Genomic DNA, 18,767 nt, shown 5'->3' with positions numbered 1-18,767 from the left:
TGTCATTTAATGTAGCATCAGCATACGTAATCAGCACCTGATTTTTCTATCTAGTCATGCATGACTACCCTCGTTTTCTTCTTAGCAGTATATTTAGTACGGATAAAAGAAGAATAACAAGAATAAAACCTGGCATTCTTATTTGGAATCGGGATATCAGTCTTAGTTCACTGTGGTGGACTAATAACTTCAAATACTATGTGTCTTTCTGAATCTTCAATTTGACGCAAAGAACAGGAAGTTAGTGTAGTGGGGAATTTCATCTCTGTTATTCTAGTACAACTCACATCCATGGAGTGCTAAGACAGTATTTAACGAACACTTTTGAAAAGGTGCAACTCATAAAATAGATCTCTGAAGTATATAGAAGCTCAACATACAGTGCTTAAAACACACTGAACAATCCCAGTCCTCTTCCTTAGTAACACCTCAACACATGCATACTTGTTTGCAGAGATGGAAGAGTCTTGTCAAAAGCACTTGGACTAAGGCTGTAAATAAAGTTATGTGTGTAGGAAGGAAGCAAATGAGCGACAGAGAATTAAAAGAAAAATATTTTCAGATTGTTACCTAGACTGAGCTCACAAAATCAAAGCAGAAAAGTTTAATTCCAAAGTAGCTGTAAAGCTCAATTAATCCCAGAAATCTGCTAACTAAAAACTGTTTTGCTGTAGGGTTTTTGTTGAATTTACTGTGTTGAATACATTTTTATTTATTGGTAACTCTTCTCCCAGTGTAGTACTATTTCACTGTAGTTCTGGCTGCTATCAAGTATTTGTCATACAGAATTTGTGGGTAAAAGCTTGAAGTCTAGGTGAGAACACAGGTAAATCTGTAATTTGAAGCATTTTACCTTTAAAAATGAGATTATATGACATTTACTCACCTCACACTTTGTGTGAGACATTCAACCCAGTATGTCTGCTTGGCTAACTTTAAACTTTGCTGTTGCTAGTGCAATAATGCTGTATGATCACAGGCTCTATTGCAGTTTATGGAACAACTGCATTAGTCTAAGCTGGAAAAAAAAAAAAAGAAAGAAATTCTGGGCTGAGGGTCTGAGCACCAGAACGGGAATTCCCTCATTTTTCCCCAGCACTGCATATGTACAGTTTTTAAGGTCTTACGTGGCAGGACATGAGTCCTGGACTGAACTCCCCAGTTCTAAAAAGTGTCAAAGATCATTTTTCTGATCGTGACAAAGGGGAAAAGAAATGAAAAAAATATATATAAATGGAGGGAGGCCATATGGGCCAAAGTGACAGGAAAACAGACTTCGACGTCTGTTAGTCTTAGGACCAAAATTAAACTGTTTCATATGCAAATTTACAGGGGCTTCATCCATTTTACTTATTCTGTACTTAGCAATTTCAGCTGACTTCACTGCAGCTTTCACATTAGCCATTTCCACCACTATGCACCACCACAGCATGGACCAAGTTACCTTTCTAGGCATTACACTGACCCATAGTCAGACAGGAATTAAAAGCACTCTGGGCTGACTCATTGCCTGGGTGTAATGAAAGTGTAACCACTGACTGGTGAGCAGGCTTCTTCCTGCTAATCCAGAAGATTTACATACACCTTTACATTAAAGTATCCCAGTGGGAATCCAGAGCTAGATCTAATGACTTCAGGTGAAAATAAAGAAAGCTGTTACGTTCAGACCATTGTTGTTCATGCTGCTTTGTGAATTTATTTCTTTAAATTTTCCACTTGTGCTCCTGCCAAGAGAGATCTATTAGACAGAAAGCAGCAAGAGTAAAACTTTATCATTTTGTTTCAAACTATAAAATAATTTACATCACATATTTTACTTACTTTTGTCTTTTTTTTTTTTTTTTTGAAACCACAAACATTCCAGCATCACACTGTAGGAATAAGAATAACAATAGAAAGCATAACCTTTTGCATAGTATTAAATGAACAGACAGAGTAAGTTCTTTATTTACAATTATTGTCTAGATAAAAAAATTCATAAAAACAGATGAATGAACATATATTAATAACCCCTAGTGGGATGGATTGCCAATGTACCACTGTATTGTTGTCCACAAATCTCATGCTGCTAAGTACAGTACGTAGAGAGCGAGCATTTATATATTGCAGGGAATTTTAACAAACTGATCATTTTGGGTTTTGATCCATTGTTCCCATCACAGAGAGGTCAAGCAATAAAAGAAAGGAATTGTGATGCACGACTTGTAGTTGAAAGGTTATAGCTATTCTGCTTTTAAAAAAAAAAAAAAAAGTCTATCATTTATCATATACATAAAGCACAGTCTCTGCTCACAAAAGCCCAAGTTTTCTATGCATCTCAGTTTATATATGTTTTACTATATATACACAGAATGCAGTGTTCATTTTCTTAACAGTTTTCAAGTCTGCAAATGGTACCTTGGGGAGGGGTACTCCTACAGGAAAATGTAAAAAAAAACGAAACCAAGGAAAAATATGAAGAGTGTTTGAAAATAAAAAGGCCAACAGTCAGTGTTAAGATGCTGAAAATAAATTGTTCCAGTATTAATAGCTTCTGTAGATGTTCAAGTCCAAAGCTAGAGGCTTCCCTGTAAGTAGATAACACTTTTTTTTTTTTTCTTCTGAATATGATATCCCAAATAGGCCATAGAAACCCAATACATGTTATACAAAGGTTAATCACCATATTTACAAAGCGAAGAACAATCCTGACTGAGTTTCAATCACTTTGTTGCTAGGAGTTAGCTAAAATAATTATGTTTTCATGCTAGCTTTTTACTGTTAAGAAATGGGTCACACTATCTGTTGAAAAGAGAGTTGTATATGCCTTCAAAGACCTGTTCTGTTGTTCAGTGAAAAGTTTAGATCAGATAGCGAACTACGAGTTTGAGCCAAAAACATTCAAGCTTCTACACAAAAGTCCGGAAGCTGGCAATTCAAGCTGATTAGAGCTTTACCTGGCTGAATAGTCTTGATGCACCCTGAAAACATTTTAGTCAGTTCAGTCTGCAGTTTGGCCATGAGTCTAATCTTGTTTTGGAGAGTTCTGGCTTGGTTTAGTTCTTGTGACTGCAGAGATGCACCACTTTATGAGCCAACTTTAAGACAACCAGTAATACCTTAACGAATCAATTTATCAAGCTAGTTTGAGAGTGTTTTTCAACCATCTGACATCATCAATTGTGTAATTCAAAATGTCTTTTGCACTGTACAATTATGGAAAAGATAATATGCTGAAAAGTCTCCAAGCGAACTTTATATTAAATACAAAAATTATTTATGAAAAATCTGTGATCCACAAAGTGCTTAGCATTCAAGTGGTTGACATAGCAATTATATAAGCTCATAAATTTTAAGTTATCAGGGCTGTTACCATCTTGAAAAATATTTTTCACCCTCCATACTGCAGGTTTTCAAAATAGCTTTCTTTGTAGAAAGGTCAAAGTAAAATAATGTATTACTGTGTCACAGTATACCTTGTGACTACAGGAAGACAAGCTTGGTTAAAAAAAAAAAAAAAAAAATCACACAAAGCACGTCTCAATATACAATTAATAAAGTTTCATTCAGACCTAATAGTGCAGAAATTATATTTTTCTTTAAAAAAAATCAAAGCAACAACCTACAGTGATTTCCATCCAAAATGCCAACAGCCCATACTTTGCAAGTAATAAGGAAATAAATGCCTAAATTACTAACTGAAAAGGATTAACACAATATATCACAATATTTTAACATTAGTTTTATCTCCATATAGACAAACCAAATATAAGTTATTTTAAATTATATTTATAAACTCAACTCAGTTTCACATAATATCTCTCTAAAAGTATTTTTGGAAGCCGTTGCCATATGTTTAAAGAATGAAATAGCCTCCATTATTGTATGTTGCACCGAAACAAATTCAAGCAGATTATTAGAGGGAAAAAAAAAAAGAGAGAACCTGATCATTTTGATTTTTATTTGAAACAAAGGAAGCCTGTTTTACCTCCCTGTATATAGGATCACAATGCTACATCCAATGTGTTGTATTTTGGCTTCTTTTGTTATTTACTAGCAGTATCTACATTATTTAACAACAACAAAAAAAAATCAGGCAGAAATCAGAACATGGTTGTAATAAAATATCCAGGGTGCGATATTACAGACGTTTTCAATGAGCTGAGCTGAGCCATTTTTATACTACTTCGGCAGGAAGTGCTTTCTTAACCCTACAAATAGTTAAGGATATTATCTACAGGTTTGTAAACAAATTACATTCTTTTTTAGGACATAAATAAGTTAAAATAGTCAGAGCAATTTGAGCAGAAACAAGGCAACATGCCAACAAAGAAACTTTATATATATATAACTATATATATATAGATAGATATATACATATATATAATTAATTATGTATATACTTATATGTATATATCTCTATATATAGTCTCATAAATGTTTAAGTTCCTCTGTCCAACTGGTGCAAATCTACTGTGCAAGTTAAGCTTTGCAACTTCAAAAAAGTTATTTAAATTAATCTATACAATTGAGTCCATGCCACACAAGCATTTCAAAAAACTCACAGACCAGTGAATTGGATAAATAGCCTCAGAAAGAAGTCCTCTGCAGTTCCTGCTTAAGGAGGAAAAAACAAAAAAAAGGGAAATAAAAAGAAATAAAAAGAGAAAAAGAAGGGCCAGAAGTGTACAGTACATTCATGCAGGAGGATTTTTTTTTGTTTTTGTTTTTCTGAAAGGGAACAAGGGGGGTATGTAAATCAGCCATTCATTCTTTCCCCAAAACCATTGTGATCAACAATTCATTCACTTGTCTCAGAGTGAATAAGAGTTCAAACAGCTTTTCAGCCAGCAATGTTTTTAATATATATATTTATATATTTCGGTTGCTGTGGGTTTTTTATTTTATTTTATTTTAATTTTTTTTGCAGTGATCTTTTCAGCTAAAGTGATGTCTCCAGGCTATGTATTGGGCTTCCTGGACTAGAAGAGGTAGCTGATTTACTTGTATCAGTTGTAAGATTTATTCCACTGTCGATAGCACTGTTGTTCTTGTTCAGCGAAGACGGTGGACTTGAGTTTTTCTTGAGAGCAGGGTCTTCTTCTAGGTCTGTGTCATCAATGAGTGGGATGTGGGGCTGGGAATCTTCTATCCTAAATTCAGGATGAGTCATAAAGTTGTGAATAGAGGTTCTAGATTCTGGTTTTTCTAAACCTTCATAGAGAGAGCTACGGAATGCCTTCACGACGCGGATCTGGGGGGAGAAAAGGAAAGAGGTGTCAGAGGTAGCACCTTCAAAGGGCAACACTGTGTTAGAGAATACTTTGTGAAAAATGTAGCATATGGTTAGGGCAGTGCAGGCAGCTGAAGTCCATAGTCTCTGGATGTTATATGCATAAACGAGTGGCTCAGTTATGTGCATTTTGAATATCTGTATCAACTGCAATATTAAAATAAATCAAGTTTAAAGCCATCAAAGAACTGATGGGAAGTACTGGTTAAAGAAAGCGAACATCCACTCGTGTGGTACATCCCTAGTAAAAGACAAGCCATGTTAATTGTAATGCAAATGTAATACCATGCATGTTGATAGTTTTGCAGTGAGTAAGTAGGAAGGCTTTTTTAATTAAAAAAGTCTCTTTTGTATTGTTAAAAAACCATTACACATAACATATCACACTTCACAAACAGAAAAGCACAGAACACAGACACAGTTGGATGGGTACGTATGAGACACACACAGGAGCCAAGTGTAAAAACTATAAGTAATATCAATGTTTTAAAGCAAAATCTAAACGAATGCAGCCAAGAGCACAAAAAGCCAAGCAGACAAAAGTACTAAGCATAATCATGCTACCACAGGGAAAAAAAAATCACAGTTACCACATGAACAGAGATAACTTGCACACAACAACTACACTTGGAAGCCTGGATAATGTGAACATAATATTGTTGAACCAACTTTTATTTTTCCTTCATGCATATGTGAGGTAAACACTCGAGTATAGACCCACTGTTCTAGCCATTTAACTTTTTAATATATATAAAACATGTAATAAAATAACATATTGATTGTTGGGTTGAATTGAATTCCATTGTTAAACAGAAAGCTTTTTCATTTTCTGTGTCTCAGTTGTAAAACTGTAAAGTTAAATGCTGAAAGTGACACAATTTATGCCATATATGCAGTCTTTAAACTAGGTCAGCTGACTTATGCCAGGGTCAATCTAATGCCATTAACCACCTGACAGTAAGAACACAGGTGAAAATAAACTACAAGACTCAGCCCATTAGACTGTCAGGGACAGTGCAAATTGCTTTCCCAGTAAGAAATGAGAGGAATAGAGTGAGGAGCAATGCCGAGTGGGGACACTAAGTCCTCCGTGGGTGGGCAAAGGGAGAGATGCTGTCTATATCCCAGTGACCTACCAGTTCTGAAAAGAAGTGAAGGTTTGTGCTGGTTTACTGCTAAAAAAAACATAACTTTTTTTTTTTTTTGGGGGGGGGGGGGCGGTGCAGAGAGGAAAAAAACAGAATGGCATAATGTGATCTGTTAGCAAACGTTTTATGACTAAGTATGAGTTCTATCTTTCTACTTCCATGTAGTCCATGAGCAAATTTTTAGCATTTCTTAGAGGGGAGACCAAAACACAGGCAGAGGCAGAAAAGGTGCAAGCAGGCATCGTGAAAGCTTCTCCACACACATTTGAAATGGTTTGGTGGTTGGCATGTGTATCTTTTTACATGTAAATATGCTGCACGTTATTGGTTGGCCTAATACACCACTGATTTGTAAAGCTTTAATTCCTCTTTTAACTAGCAGACTGCATTTTAGTAATGGCATGGGGTCACAGTGTTAGAGCTGTGAGATCTAGTTGATCTTGTGGCTGGAGTTGTCCAAGTTGTACAGAATTTCAGCATATTTGAGAAAGAGGCTAACTTGTATTTTGATCTCTTTGACCTTGATCCTTGTTTATGTTCTCTAAATTCGGATATTCATCATCTTTCAAAAATCCCAATAGCAGAAGTCACGCCATTTCGTAACAGCAGGGCACTGTACAAAAAGTAGTTCATGTGACTGCCTATGCTCAATATAAGAGAACTGGAGCGGTACAGAATGGCTTGTCCAGATCTTGGAATACTAGAAGATTTTAGGAGGTTGTCAGAGGTGCAAGACAAGAGGAAGATAAGAAGAGTAAATTTTACACACTACTATCGTATGGTGTACCTAGCACTTCTTTGACAGAACACCTGGAATTATAAACCAGGGTTTTATGAGAGCTGAATCTCTCTGAGTTGTGCTGTGCTATGTGATGGTTCTGTATAGTGAACAAACAAGACTGTGATAAGAGATTAATTTGCATTACTAAAGATAGGATTTGAACTCATGGAGAAGAGGTGACATACTAATTCCCTCATTATCTATGCCTTTCTATCTTGTATTTTAAAGTGCAAAGTAATTAGCCTAAACAATAAAAAAAAATAGTATGTTTTGTCAAGGTAATCTTAAAAATATGTTATTATATTGCCCTATTTTAAATCAGGAAACTTTTTTACATACTTACTTTATAGTATGGGCTGATATAGTGACATTTTCTGCAAAGCTACCTATTATTTCTGCTATCCAAATAAAAATAACAGTCACCTCATTCAGTTGTAGCTGTTTGCTATATCTTATCAACTAACAAAATAATTTCATTCTCTTGAATACAGCCATTTCTTGTTGCATAGATTTAGATTCTATTTGCCAACTGGATAAAAGTACAGTAACTTTTTAGTTAAAAAGGTTTGCAATTTGATATTATGCTGGAACAGATCCAGCAGAATCCAATGAAAGTAAAGCTTTTCTTCAAGTCACACAAACTGTATTTAAGCCTCTGTGGGTTAGCAAGGGAGGAACTAATTTCAATTTATAAGGCTCCAAGTTCCATAGCAGGGAAAGCATCTATATTGCATTTAATACCAAGCTTTTAGTCAATCATGCTAGTTGACTAACACCTTACACAGCTGAGGGAAAATAACAGATTTAGGTTGTATTTGAAAGCCAGTTATGAAAACTTGACTGCCATGACCTGAATTTGGTACTCTGCAGTGACTGCTTGAACTAACGATCCATTGAAAGAAAACACTACACTAACATCTTTTGCTTAGATGTGTTTACACAACAATCTGAAGATATAATTGCAGAATGTATAATCAGCCAGCAGTTGTATCACTATCTGTGAAGATCTGTGGCAAAGTTTTGGCATGGACTGTTCGAGTCTTGCAGGAACATTTAGATGTTACTAGAATAGCTTCTACTTGTTCATAGTGATTTTTACTGGAAATATTAGCTTAGAACTAGTTCAGATCTGCTTATACCTAAAGTAGTTAATCTTCTGAATGTAATGGTAACGTAAGGGCTGAGCTTGGGCAAATCCCTAAAGCTGAGAATACATAAAGTTAGCTTTCTAATAAGCTTTCTTCACTAAGGAGCTGTAGAAAACTACCTTCTTAAAATTTCTCTACAGTTTTGGAGATGTATATATGTTTTCCATTCATTTTTCACTTAAGGAGAAACTCCCTCCCCAACTTTAAATTTTGCATATTTAGCTTAGCATCTAGAAGAAAACATTTATTTTTTTAGTGTCACACCTCAATCAGTGACAGAATTTCTGCATTACAATATAATTAAAAATCCCCCAATGTATCAAATTATTGCTTACAGGACCAAAACTTGCTTCTTTCATTATGTTAGTCGAAACAAAGGTAGAAGGTTTGGTGGATACAAAGGTGGCGTTTTAATTTCTATATAATACTACTACCATATTTAAGCTAAGAACTAAAAAAATATTATTTACTCAGAGTTACATGGACTAACAGAAACAAATTCTTTTAATAAATGCTTAAGTTCAAGATTTGAAGTAGTATCTGGTGTAAAAATGTTTAGGGGCTCTGCTGAAACAAAGCCCACATTACTTTTTTGAAGACAAAATAAAGCAGATGAACTTCATATAATGTTATGGTTGTACAGCATGTAAAAGCAGGGACATACCCATGATGGATAGAACCTAGAAAGTGTTTGTTTATTATGAACTATGTATAGTTCATGTAATGATATTTCTTTATGATACTGACAATGCCAAGGGAAGACAAACAGTGTGATACAGCTCCCTTTTCTCACAGTAATGGAGACAACAGAAAAAAATGAACTGCTTTTAAACAAAGGACCGTGGGGACAACACTTCAGGACATTTTTGACATTGCTATAAGTTTCCACTTCTTTCTTCTCTGTAGCTGTAACAGAAAAAACTCTTCAGTTTCATCCCACCTTGAAAGTTAGATTTATTATACTGCATCAGGCAAGAAAAATAAAAGAAATAGAATTTTAGAGACTACAAGTTTTTCCCATCAGAAGAAAAAGATGAAGTTCAGAATCTCACTCCTAAATACAACAATCTAGGCAAAATACACGAGGCCTGTTAAGCATCAACAGATGTATTATGGTTGGTAGTGTGTGGGCTTATACTCGAATGTTTACCTGGCTTCATACAAGCCAAGTATCTTGAGTTTGGTTCACATTCATTTCAGGCTCAAGGTTAAAGACTCACAACCTCTTTTTATTTCACTCTCTCCTGCTGAACCCTTTTGTCCAATGTTCTCTAGCCCTCTGGGAAAACAAACACATTTAATATTCAGACAGTAGAGAGTAGGGCACTGCAAAAGCAAATAAATTCAATACTGAAAGATCAGTAAGGTGATTAGTATAAAATTGTAAACAAGAGGTCAATTTTGCAAAGAGATGCCAACTCTTATGTGTAACTGATACCATTCTATATCAAGACTATAGCTATACAAAGGGAAATGAGTTTGGTCAAGTACTATTCCATACATAAAGCTTTGAAATAGAAGACATGTCTTCAGTATATTTGGTTTTATTTGTTTTTGAATCCTCCCAGTTTTAGGTGAGTAAAATCAGATTAGGAGATATTGCATGTATTGGAGTCACCTGTAAATGTTGTGGTTAGTATGTTCTAGATTGTATGACGCAGAAGTTGAGCAAATTCAAAGATAAAACAATAAAAAAAAAATTTACAAAAAATTATAATTTCTAGATTGCTGCTTTAAGGAGCGAAACATGCATAACATTATCTGTGCTACTCTCTCTCTACATAAATATGCAGTAAATCAAGTAAGTGCTGCTGAAAAGTCAAACCACATGCAGCAGAAGGAAAATAGAATACCTACATATTCTGTGAAATCCTCAGGCCTGATTCTCATTTCACAATAGGTTCACATGGCTATTATTTCACTGAATTTTAGAGGATGAGATCAGAACCATATGCAGGGCTTCCACTTTCCGTAGCGTATCTCCTTTATTACAGGATTGTTGCAAAATTATGGAGTCTGACATTTTTGTATCAGATTTTGCAAAGTTTAAATATATCATACAACCCTTTGAAAGAACGTATTTCTGCATAAAGAGTCTAAACCTTCTTGCCATGCCATATCTCCAGTTGAGGACTTCGTTTTATATTTAGACTTTAAACCTAGTTAGTTTCCCTACAGGGAAGATATACAGAAGTTGACTTTGATCTTGCATATCCCAGCAGGATTGTGAAATCTTGGTTATAATGAGTGGGAACTTCTATGCTTTAGTATAGTATCTCTGTCTCTAGTTTAATGATGTTCCCAAATGGTGCAACTTTTATAAACATAATTTTAGATATGGACTTTGTTTAAGTTCTGCTTGTTCCATTTCCTCATGTGATAGTTATACCATGTTGCCACAGAAAGCAACTGACATTTTTACTAAAGCTGGTATGCCTACTTGACTTGGTCTGTGACCTGAATATAGATCAATACTGGACAGTAATCTTTGCCTTAACATTTATTAAAATAGAAGATTTTTTTTTTTTTAAGAAATTTGTTCCCATTTTTTTTCATGAGAAAATTTGATCCAAACTTAAGATTTTATCTTAAGATTTTATCTTAAGTTTTAGTTGTAAAGTCTGTCCAGCTGAATGATGATTACATTTATAGGAAACTAAATATGTGAGAAATACAGAAAAGCAAAAGCTGCTGGAACAGTAAATAATTTTTCTTGATACAAAAGAATCTGATTTTCATACACAACAGATTACAAATACCTACACTAAGCTCTCTCTTTAAAATTATCTATTAGTAAATGGACTGTAACATGCACTAGAATTAAGCTTGCTGAATGTCTTAAGTTAGTTTGACACAATTTGCAGATGCTTATGCCCTTGTGCCACTCCGAGGCAAATGTTGCATGTGTAAAGCTTCTACCTACAAATGACAGTCTGATAAATTTCAACTATTTTTTAATTAAAGGGAGAATGAAAAGTTGTCTTTCCACGCAAATTAGCCCCACTTTTGAAGATTGTAGCCCCCTTCAAAAAGCGAACCAGAGCAAAAATACAGCCTTAAGGGTGCTATGCTCTTCTTTTCCTTGAAAACACTTTTTAAAAACCAACCAACCAAACAAACAAAAAAAGCCCCCAAAATCTTCAAAGATCTGTATGATGGACAAATACTTCTGAGAATATTTTGTGATTGTTTGGTAACATTTTAATTGGCTGCTATAAAATTTGAAGTCATCACTGTGTATTTTTTCCTGTGTCATCCTTAAAAGTGGCTTGCTTGAGGCCACTGTTGCTAGAGTTAATATAATAAAAAGTTGTAAGTGATTCCATGAAATATTCACTTCTAAAAATCTCACACAAAAAAGACACCCCTCAACAGAACAAAGAAAAAGGAACTTGCAAGTACAGAAACTACAGCAGATTCATGATCTGTGAGGTGCCTTTTGGTGGGGTTTGGTTTTGTTTGTTTGCTGTTCCCCCAATGTTTCCTACACTTAACAATATTTTTTAATTATAACCTTTTATGAAAGAAAGGATTTTTTTTTGTAAGGGACCTGCATTTTCTGACTGCTTCCACTTAAGAAAAGTATTAACTATATATGAGAATGAAAGGAAGGAGGAATAGCAAGTATGAAGGAATATTAAATGTGTATCTTTCTCGGAAAATTTGAAACCATGTTTTTTTGAAGGAGTTACCTACTGGTAATATAAACAACATCTGAAAACCAGATATAAACAGATTACGATAAAGAATAACTTGTTTACTTTGTGTACAGTTAGATCTACTCATCCTCTACCTAATTAAGCAATGTAGTAGCAAAGGCTTTAAGCTTATACTTAATTTTAAGCTCAAGCTAATATTTTATGTTGTTAATTCTGAGCTTCAAAAGTAAAAAAGATGCTCCATTGCCCCACTGGATCTGATTTTGTTTTCCCACAATAAAACATAGAAAGAAATACATATAAAATACATACCCAACAATGCTGGTATGGGATAGCCTGGTATCTAAATCCACTTTCAACTCTGCAGTGTAACAGCTTTCCAATGATAGGAGACTGTGTGTGTATATGTGTGTCTGTGTGTTCATGCACATGCCATGACAAAACCTGAGAACTTGGCTGAGACCATATTGCATACAGAGCCTTATTTTTCCCATGTTTTCTGTAGCTTTAAATGTGTGCATATTTACTTTGCATTTAAATAAATTTTCTACTTTTATCAGAGTATATAAATTGGCAGGTTTCAATTTGCAGAAATTTTCACTATATTTATTGGAAGCTGCAACTTTTTTCAAAAGAGATAAGAAACTCATAATATGGACCTCATTGTTATCAATTAATGCTGACATCCATAAATTTGTAATTTGTTATTGACAAAAACACCATGACAGCTAAAAAGTATCAGCATAACTAGGGAAACTTTAGTACTGTAGTAAATATTCCTTTGTATAAATTGCTTTTAATTAAGGTATTCCACAACCCTATGAAAGACTTGAATGTGCCATATTTATGAATAGCTGAAAATTTCAGGTAATAACTTGCTAATTGGTTTCACAAACTACTGCAGATGTAGCTGCATTTGACAGGGAGATTTCTCTTAAGCACGCACTAACCTTTGAATCAAACATTAGTCTGCCCAAAAATACTAGAAAAAAAATACATTTTTTAAAATTCCAAAATGTTGTTATAAATCTGCAGAAGAAATCTCAGATTGGCGAGGTGTCACAATGAACTATATATTAAAAAGCTATATAATTCATAAAGAACTGCATAAATGCTCTGTTTAATTAGACTTACTCATTCTTATTGATAGAGCATCATATAATTCTTGTATTTTTTATTAACTATTGATATCAGAACCTCTCCATTTTGGGCATCCAAAATGACACCTGAAATATCCTGATTGTTGCAACATGCTGAGCACCATTTCTCTGAACATAAACCTTCCTGACAGTATCTCGTATCGGGCCTTTTTAAGTATTAGACCCTTTTGTCTTTGATATACTCTTAAGGTTTTCCCTTGATACTCTCCATAATATATCTACATATGCCATATTTTTAACATTCCTGAAGAGAGAGAAAGGCTTCAAAATCAGAGGTACAATTATCTCATTATTCCTTCCATCCCATAGGAAGAAGGTAATGATTTAGGGTTTAATTCATTCTGAGCAGCTAAGATGAAAGAAGTCAATCCTGTCCCACCACATACATTTTAAGCAAGGAGCTGAAAAGTAGACCTAGGTGTGCATTTTGCAACTGAAATTTTCTCAGAAAATGCCAATTCACAAAAACATACCCCATTTCTATAAAATTTGCAGTAGGAAAGGTTTTCCAGGTTCTGGAAGATGAACAACCAACTGTAAATACCCAATTTAAAAATAAAAACCAAATTTTTTTGTTTGCTTTTTCACTGTCATGCATTAGGCTTGTGGCATTGTGTTAATAAATCAAAACTTTCCCTAAGGGTTATAATTCGAAGCACACACTGGTTTGATACTAAACAGACATTATATTGTGGTAATAAAACACTAACAGTCCAGAAGAACCACTTTAAAAGGCCCAATCTCTTATCGTCCTCTTCAATGGAGATACATATCTCTGGGTAGCTTAACAAATTAATCACACTTTTTTTATTTTACTGAATAAATGTGGCTATAACGTATGAGCTCTGTAGACCTGTTTTATTTTTCCAAATAAAAAAAGACATCAGAGACTGTAGCAGATTATGCTTTCTCCTATTAATTAACTTCAGCCCATAACCTAGTCAGGCCTTTGTCAAGACACAAGACTATTCAATTCTTAGTTGCTTTGCAGCAATGGAGAGAAAAGAGGGAAGATAAATTGCCTATTTTAATTTTATTAGATCTACCCTTTCAGACTGCTGGCTACAAGATCTTATTGAAACATTTACCACAGCAGAATGAGCTGCTCTCTGTTTTCTGCTCAAATGTGGGAATGCTATTATGGGAAATTATTCCCTGGATGAAAAGCTGGTTTGTGTCTGGTGTTTTGTGTCCTGCTCAGTGGACACAAATGAGAGAACTTGGGCTCTGAGTTCTCAGAAGCAGGTTACAGTGCCTGTGGCACAGCAGTGGCACGCAGCTTGATGACTTTGCTTCTCTTGATCGTGCTGCTGCCCTGAAATGGTTGGTGCTGTGGGAGTAAAAGTTAGTAGGCCAAACTTCCCAAGAAAAGACAGGAAAAGATACAAATTTTCTCCAAGAAGCAACTGCCAAACTTGGAACCTTAATGGCTTTTTGGGTTCCTAGCAAAAGCAAAGTTTCTCCTTTGACTTTTAATTCCAACAAAAACTTTTACTGCATGTCTAAATGCTTGATGTTCAAATACTGAGGGCGTTTTTTGAATGGAAAGGTCAAGCTTCTTTTTTTTCTCCAGGAGTGCTGGAATTTTATTTCCTTCTCTTGTCTGCCTTGTCTCTGTCTGCCTTCCCTCTCTCTGTTGGCCAGACAGACAAGACTGGCTTCTTGTCTGTTTGGCCAACTTTTCACTAAAACTTCCATAAGGAACATACTGCATTGTTTTGTAAAGTAAGTGACAAGCTTGTAAACTGAATTCTATAAATTTAAATATTCTTTGAATGCTGGCTGTGCTGTAAATCAAAATAGCTACTTACAGTCCTGAATAAATAAAAATATAAACCCAAAGTTAGATCTGTAAAAGTCTTCCTGAGCAACTGAAATTTTACTGTTAGTGAAGCAGCCCATATTAGCCACTTCAGAGTTTTTATTCACTTCACTAACTCTTCACTAGATGCTTTGTTTGCATCTACAAGAAAGCTGTCAGGCTTTCAGTGTTTAGAAACCTGCTTCTTCTAACAAAGAAATTTGTTACCACATTTATTTTGTTGTTTCAACACTGTCCTTTAACTTGTCTAGCTCCCTCCTTCCTTAATGCTTACCCCCCAGTGAATTTAGAGATAACAAATCTATTCTTTCACCATTCACGTAAACCTTAATCCCTTAGCCTTGCACCATAAACTGGATTCTCTCCTTGTTCCTTCCTGTACCTGTGCTAATTAGAGTGCATCTTTCTTGGACATGAGTGACCTATATTACACGCAGTCTTCCAGATGAAATGATCTTTTATCTGACAAGCTGTATTGCTTAATATATTTGTAGAATCATTTGAAGCACATATTTTATAAGCAGTAGAAAATATATCCAGTGGGATTGAGAAAACATGACACAGAAGCCTCAAATAAAATCAGAATCTCCATACACTGGATAAGGAATGATTAGAAATTCCTGTCCTCACAGTAAGTTAACACAACTTGCAGTGAATCATGGAGAGTACCTACTGTACACAAAGTAATCACGTTATGTGCTTCTGGATACGTGTAAACTAATAAACATAACAGGACAAAATGGGAAAGGGTAAAGTAGCTTAGTCTCAAATGACTGCTACGTAAGTTGGCATCTCTGTAGGTCTGATGCATTAAGAATACACACTCACGCCCAGCCGCAGCAGCAGATGTGCTGGTAGGAGAGGAAAGAGCATTGGATAACGATACGTGACTAGGGCTAGAAATATTGGTTACATCCTGGGTCTGGCTTGTGACGGAGGACTGTCTCCTTAGAGCCCCCTGAAAGGAAGTGCCACTCTTGAAAGTATTGACTACTTCGATCTGTAATGGAGGAAAGAATGAGACAAGTTGCTTAAAGTATGGATACAGTTGCATAACTGACAGGAATAATAATGAAAAACAATAAATCAACCGTGCACACAGTTTTACTTCAATTGAAATAAATACTTCTAAGTGTTCCTTTTAATGTTTTTAGATATGAAATGATCCAAATTTTCTGCCTGGATAAAATGCAGCAGCTCCATAGGAGACAGTGGAGCTGCATCAGCTTAAACAACTAGAAGATTTGAAATAACAATCTTTAAAATTTAAACCATTTTATTTATATGTAAATAAAGTAAGTAAATCTGGAATACTTGATATAACTAATCTCCACTTTTTGCCTACTGAGAATAAAATTACTTTGTCATTGCTCTCTAGGTGTTCTTCCATAGGGATGAAAACTCAGTCACATAATTGGAATTGGGGGGGTGGGAATGGGGACGACCCAACCAACCCCAAAAAATGTTTAAAATATTCAAAATAAGACTCCATTTTGTCCACTAAAACAGGGTTGTCAGAATACTAGCTTGATAAAATAGAAAGTGTTCCAATATTTTATCTGACTTCTTCTATAATGAAAGGTTGTATAAACTAAGCATAGTGATAACAAATATTGGTCTTTTATAACTACAAATTGAAAAAGATTAATATTTTATCTTTAAGCAGAGCACTTAAAATCACACAGAAAATGATGTGGAACTGGATTGACTATCGCAGCAAATAACATTAAAATATTATACTTATTTTCATATGTCTATTGTATGCACTGTTTGATATATCCATCCTGAACATCTTCCTGAGTCCTTTATTCATCACCACAGAAGATGAGTTAAAAAAACAGCTGAGTATTTCAAGGCATTCTTTGTCACTAGTATAAGTCAATAAAAAGCAGGCTCTGTGTACTAATGTAAAGCCAGGGATTGGCAGTAGATAATATCAAGAGGTAAATATATGCTACAAATCCCTACACACCAAAACGTTCTCTCTGTTGCATTAGTACAACCACAACATGACAAAGCAGCAGTAGTAGTATCAATTAGAAGAATTCAACCAACTACTTATTTGAAGTAACCCACTGTTACCAGATTTGTATCTTGCAACCCACAAATATTGGTGCAAGCCATCCTAAATTTTCCAAGTTGAAAGCACTATAATAAATTGGCTGACATTTTCTGCTGTGGTCAGTCTTAAGAATAAACTAATTCATATGGCTTCATCTTTAATAGTATGGATGTATCCCCTCCCATAATCTTATCTTTGGACATCATGTTTATTTTCCTGCATGTTTTTATGGGAATAATCATATCACTGCCAGGTGTAAAAGGGATCAAAGGTTACTGCTATAAAATTGTCACACTGAACTTTTACTATACAAACATGAAACAGCTGATTTGTTCACTGACTCACTGTTTGAGAGTCCTGTTTACAACATCCATTTAAATGTGCACACTAATAGATGTACAGTATTAAGCAGTCATCACAACATTTTTACAGCTTTGCTCTCAAGTGTTTTCTGCAGCAGACTTATTTTGAATTACATGTCCAATACAAATATCACAGTAAAAAAATACAATCTCAGGTGAGTTAGCAGATGGGATGGGGGTAAAAGTGAATCATTAGCTAAGGTTCACATTGGCATCTAGAAAAAAACATGGCTCAAACCATTGGTTATACATGAAGGCCTATTAAATACTCACCTGAAATGTTCACTGTACAAAAGTAGAATTAAATACAGATCTTGGGTTTTCATGATCTAACACAGGTGACAGAGCACTCTTCAAAAGAGACCATTCGAAAAAGATTTTAAAGACTCTTACTGAGAGCACGAAGTGCGTATCACTGTGGAAGACACAGATGATAAATCCTAAGCCAAAGGGCATTTCTAGATGTACAAATGTCTTCCTAATAAACTGAAAGGAAAGACCTTAGTATAAGAGTGAAAAGATAAGGGAAGATCTGTATTTAATAGTTTCTCCAGAGAACAAGAACTACAGGCATGTAATTTACTCATTCTCCTGAAGAAAGTAACTACAGAACTTCATGGATATAACTCATAGAGAGAGGATGACAACCTTTTCAGAGTCTTAAAAGCTGAACACATAGGGCTGTGTTCTGCCTGAAGCCAAGAAAGAAGAGAAGAACTTGGCCCAGAAGTTTATCTTCCAAAAACAGAAAACAACAAAGAAGAAAGAATTCACAGAAATAAAATAAATAAATAAGTAAATAAATAAAGCATTTTAAATTAAGATGTAATTTTTTTAATTACAAAAGAATGCATTTATTTAGAACAATTCAAGTTGCTAAAAAGGGGAAAGTAAATTATAAGTCATACATCATGAAAAGTTTGAAAAATTTCCAACAAAATACAGGATGAAATGATGTTTGGATTACAGACCATCAGGTAGAGAAAAAAAAATACTGTCCTACATTTGAAGCTTATTTGTAAGGTTAGAATTTTTCACCTCTCTCTCATTTTTCTCTATGTTCTATACTCTAGAAGATCCATATTTTTGAGGCATGCACAGCTATTAAAAATATCAGTTTTTCTGATGTTTAACACTGAACAGATTTTCAGCAAGCATTTCTGTTGTCATTAATGTTAACAGGACCCACATCTCATTCACCTAATCTCCAACCAGGATATTATTTAAAAAAAAAAAACAAAAACAGAATCAAGAAACCTGTCTGCATGAAATAAAACACTTTCCATTCCACTTACACTGGGCTACTGCAATGTTTTCTATATTTAAAGCTATATGGAAAGCCATAAAATGAGG

The 18,767-nt window shown here is 34.7% G+C and overlaps 1 protein-coding gene across 1 annotated transcript in view; it reads right to left on the bottom strand.

The window, feature by feature from the left end:
* Positions 1 to 1,769: 1,769 nt before the first annotated feature.
* Positions 1,770 to 18,767, bottom strand: part of ATP2B2 (ATPase plasma membrane Ca2+ transporting 2) — a 433,349-nt gene continuing 416,351 nt past the window's right edge. The window contains exons 25-26 of the mRNA XM_082322150.1: positions 15,904 to 15,990; positions 1,770 to 5,233 (exon numbers count right to left, since the gene is read on the bottom strand). Coding sequence (XP_082178276.1) covers positions 4,922 to 5,233; positions 15,904 to 15,990 — 399 coding nt within the window. The 3' untranslated portion in view covers positions 1,770 to 4,921. The remainder of the gene's footprint in view (positions 5,234 to 15,903; positions 15,991 to 18,767) is intronic.

The sequence above is a fragment of the Platalea leucorodia genome (assembly GCF_965183815.1).
Source record: "Platalea leucorodia genome assembly, chromosome: 9".
Lineage (NCBI taxonomy): Eukaryota > Metazoa > Chordata > Aves > Pelecaniformes > Threskiornithidae > Platalea > Platalea leucorodia.
Note: the sequence above shows the minus strand (reverse complement) of the source record. Positions and strands in the feature narration are given on the sequence as shown.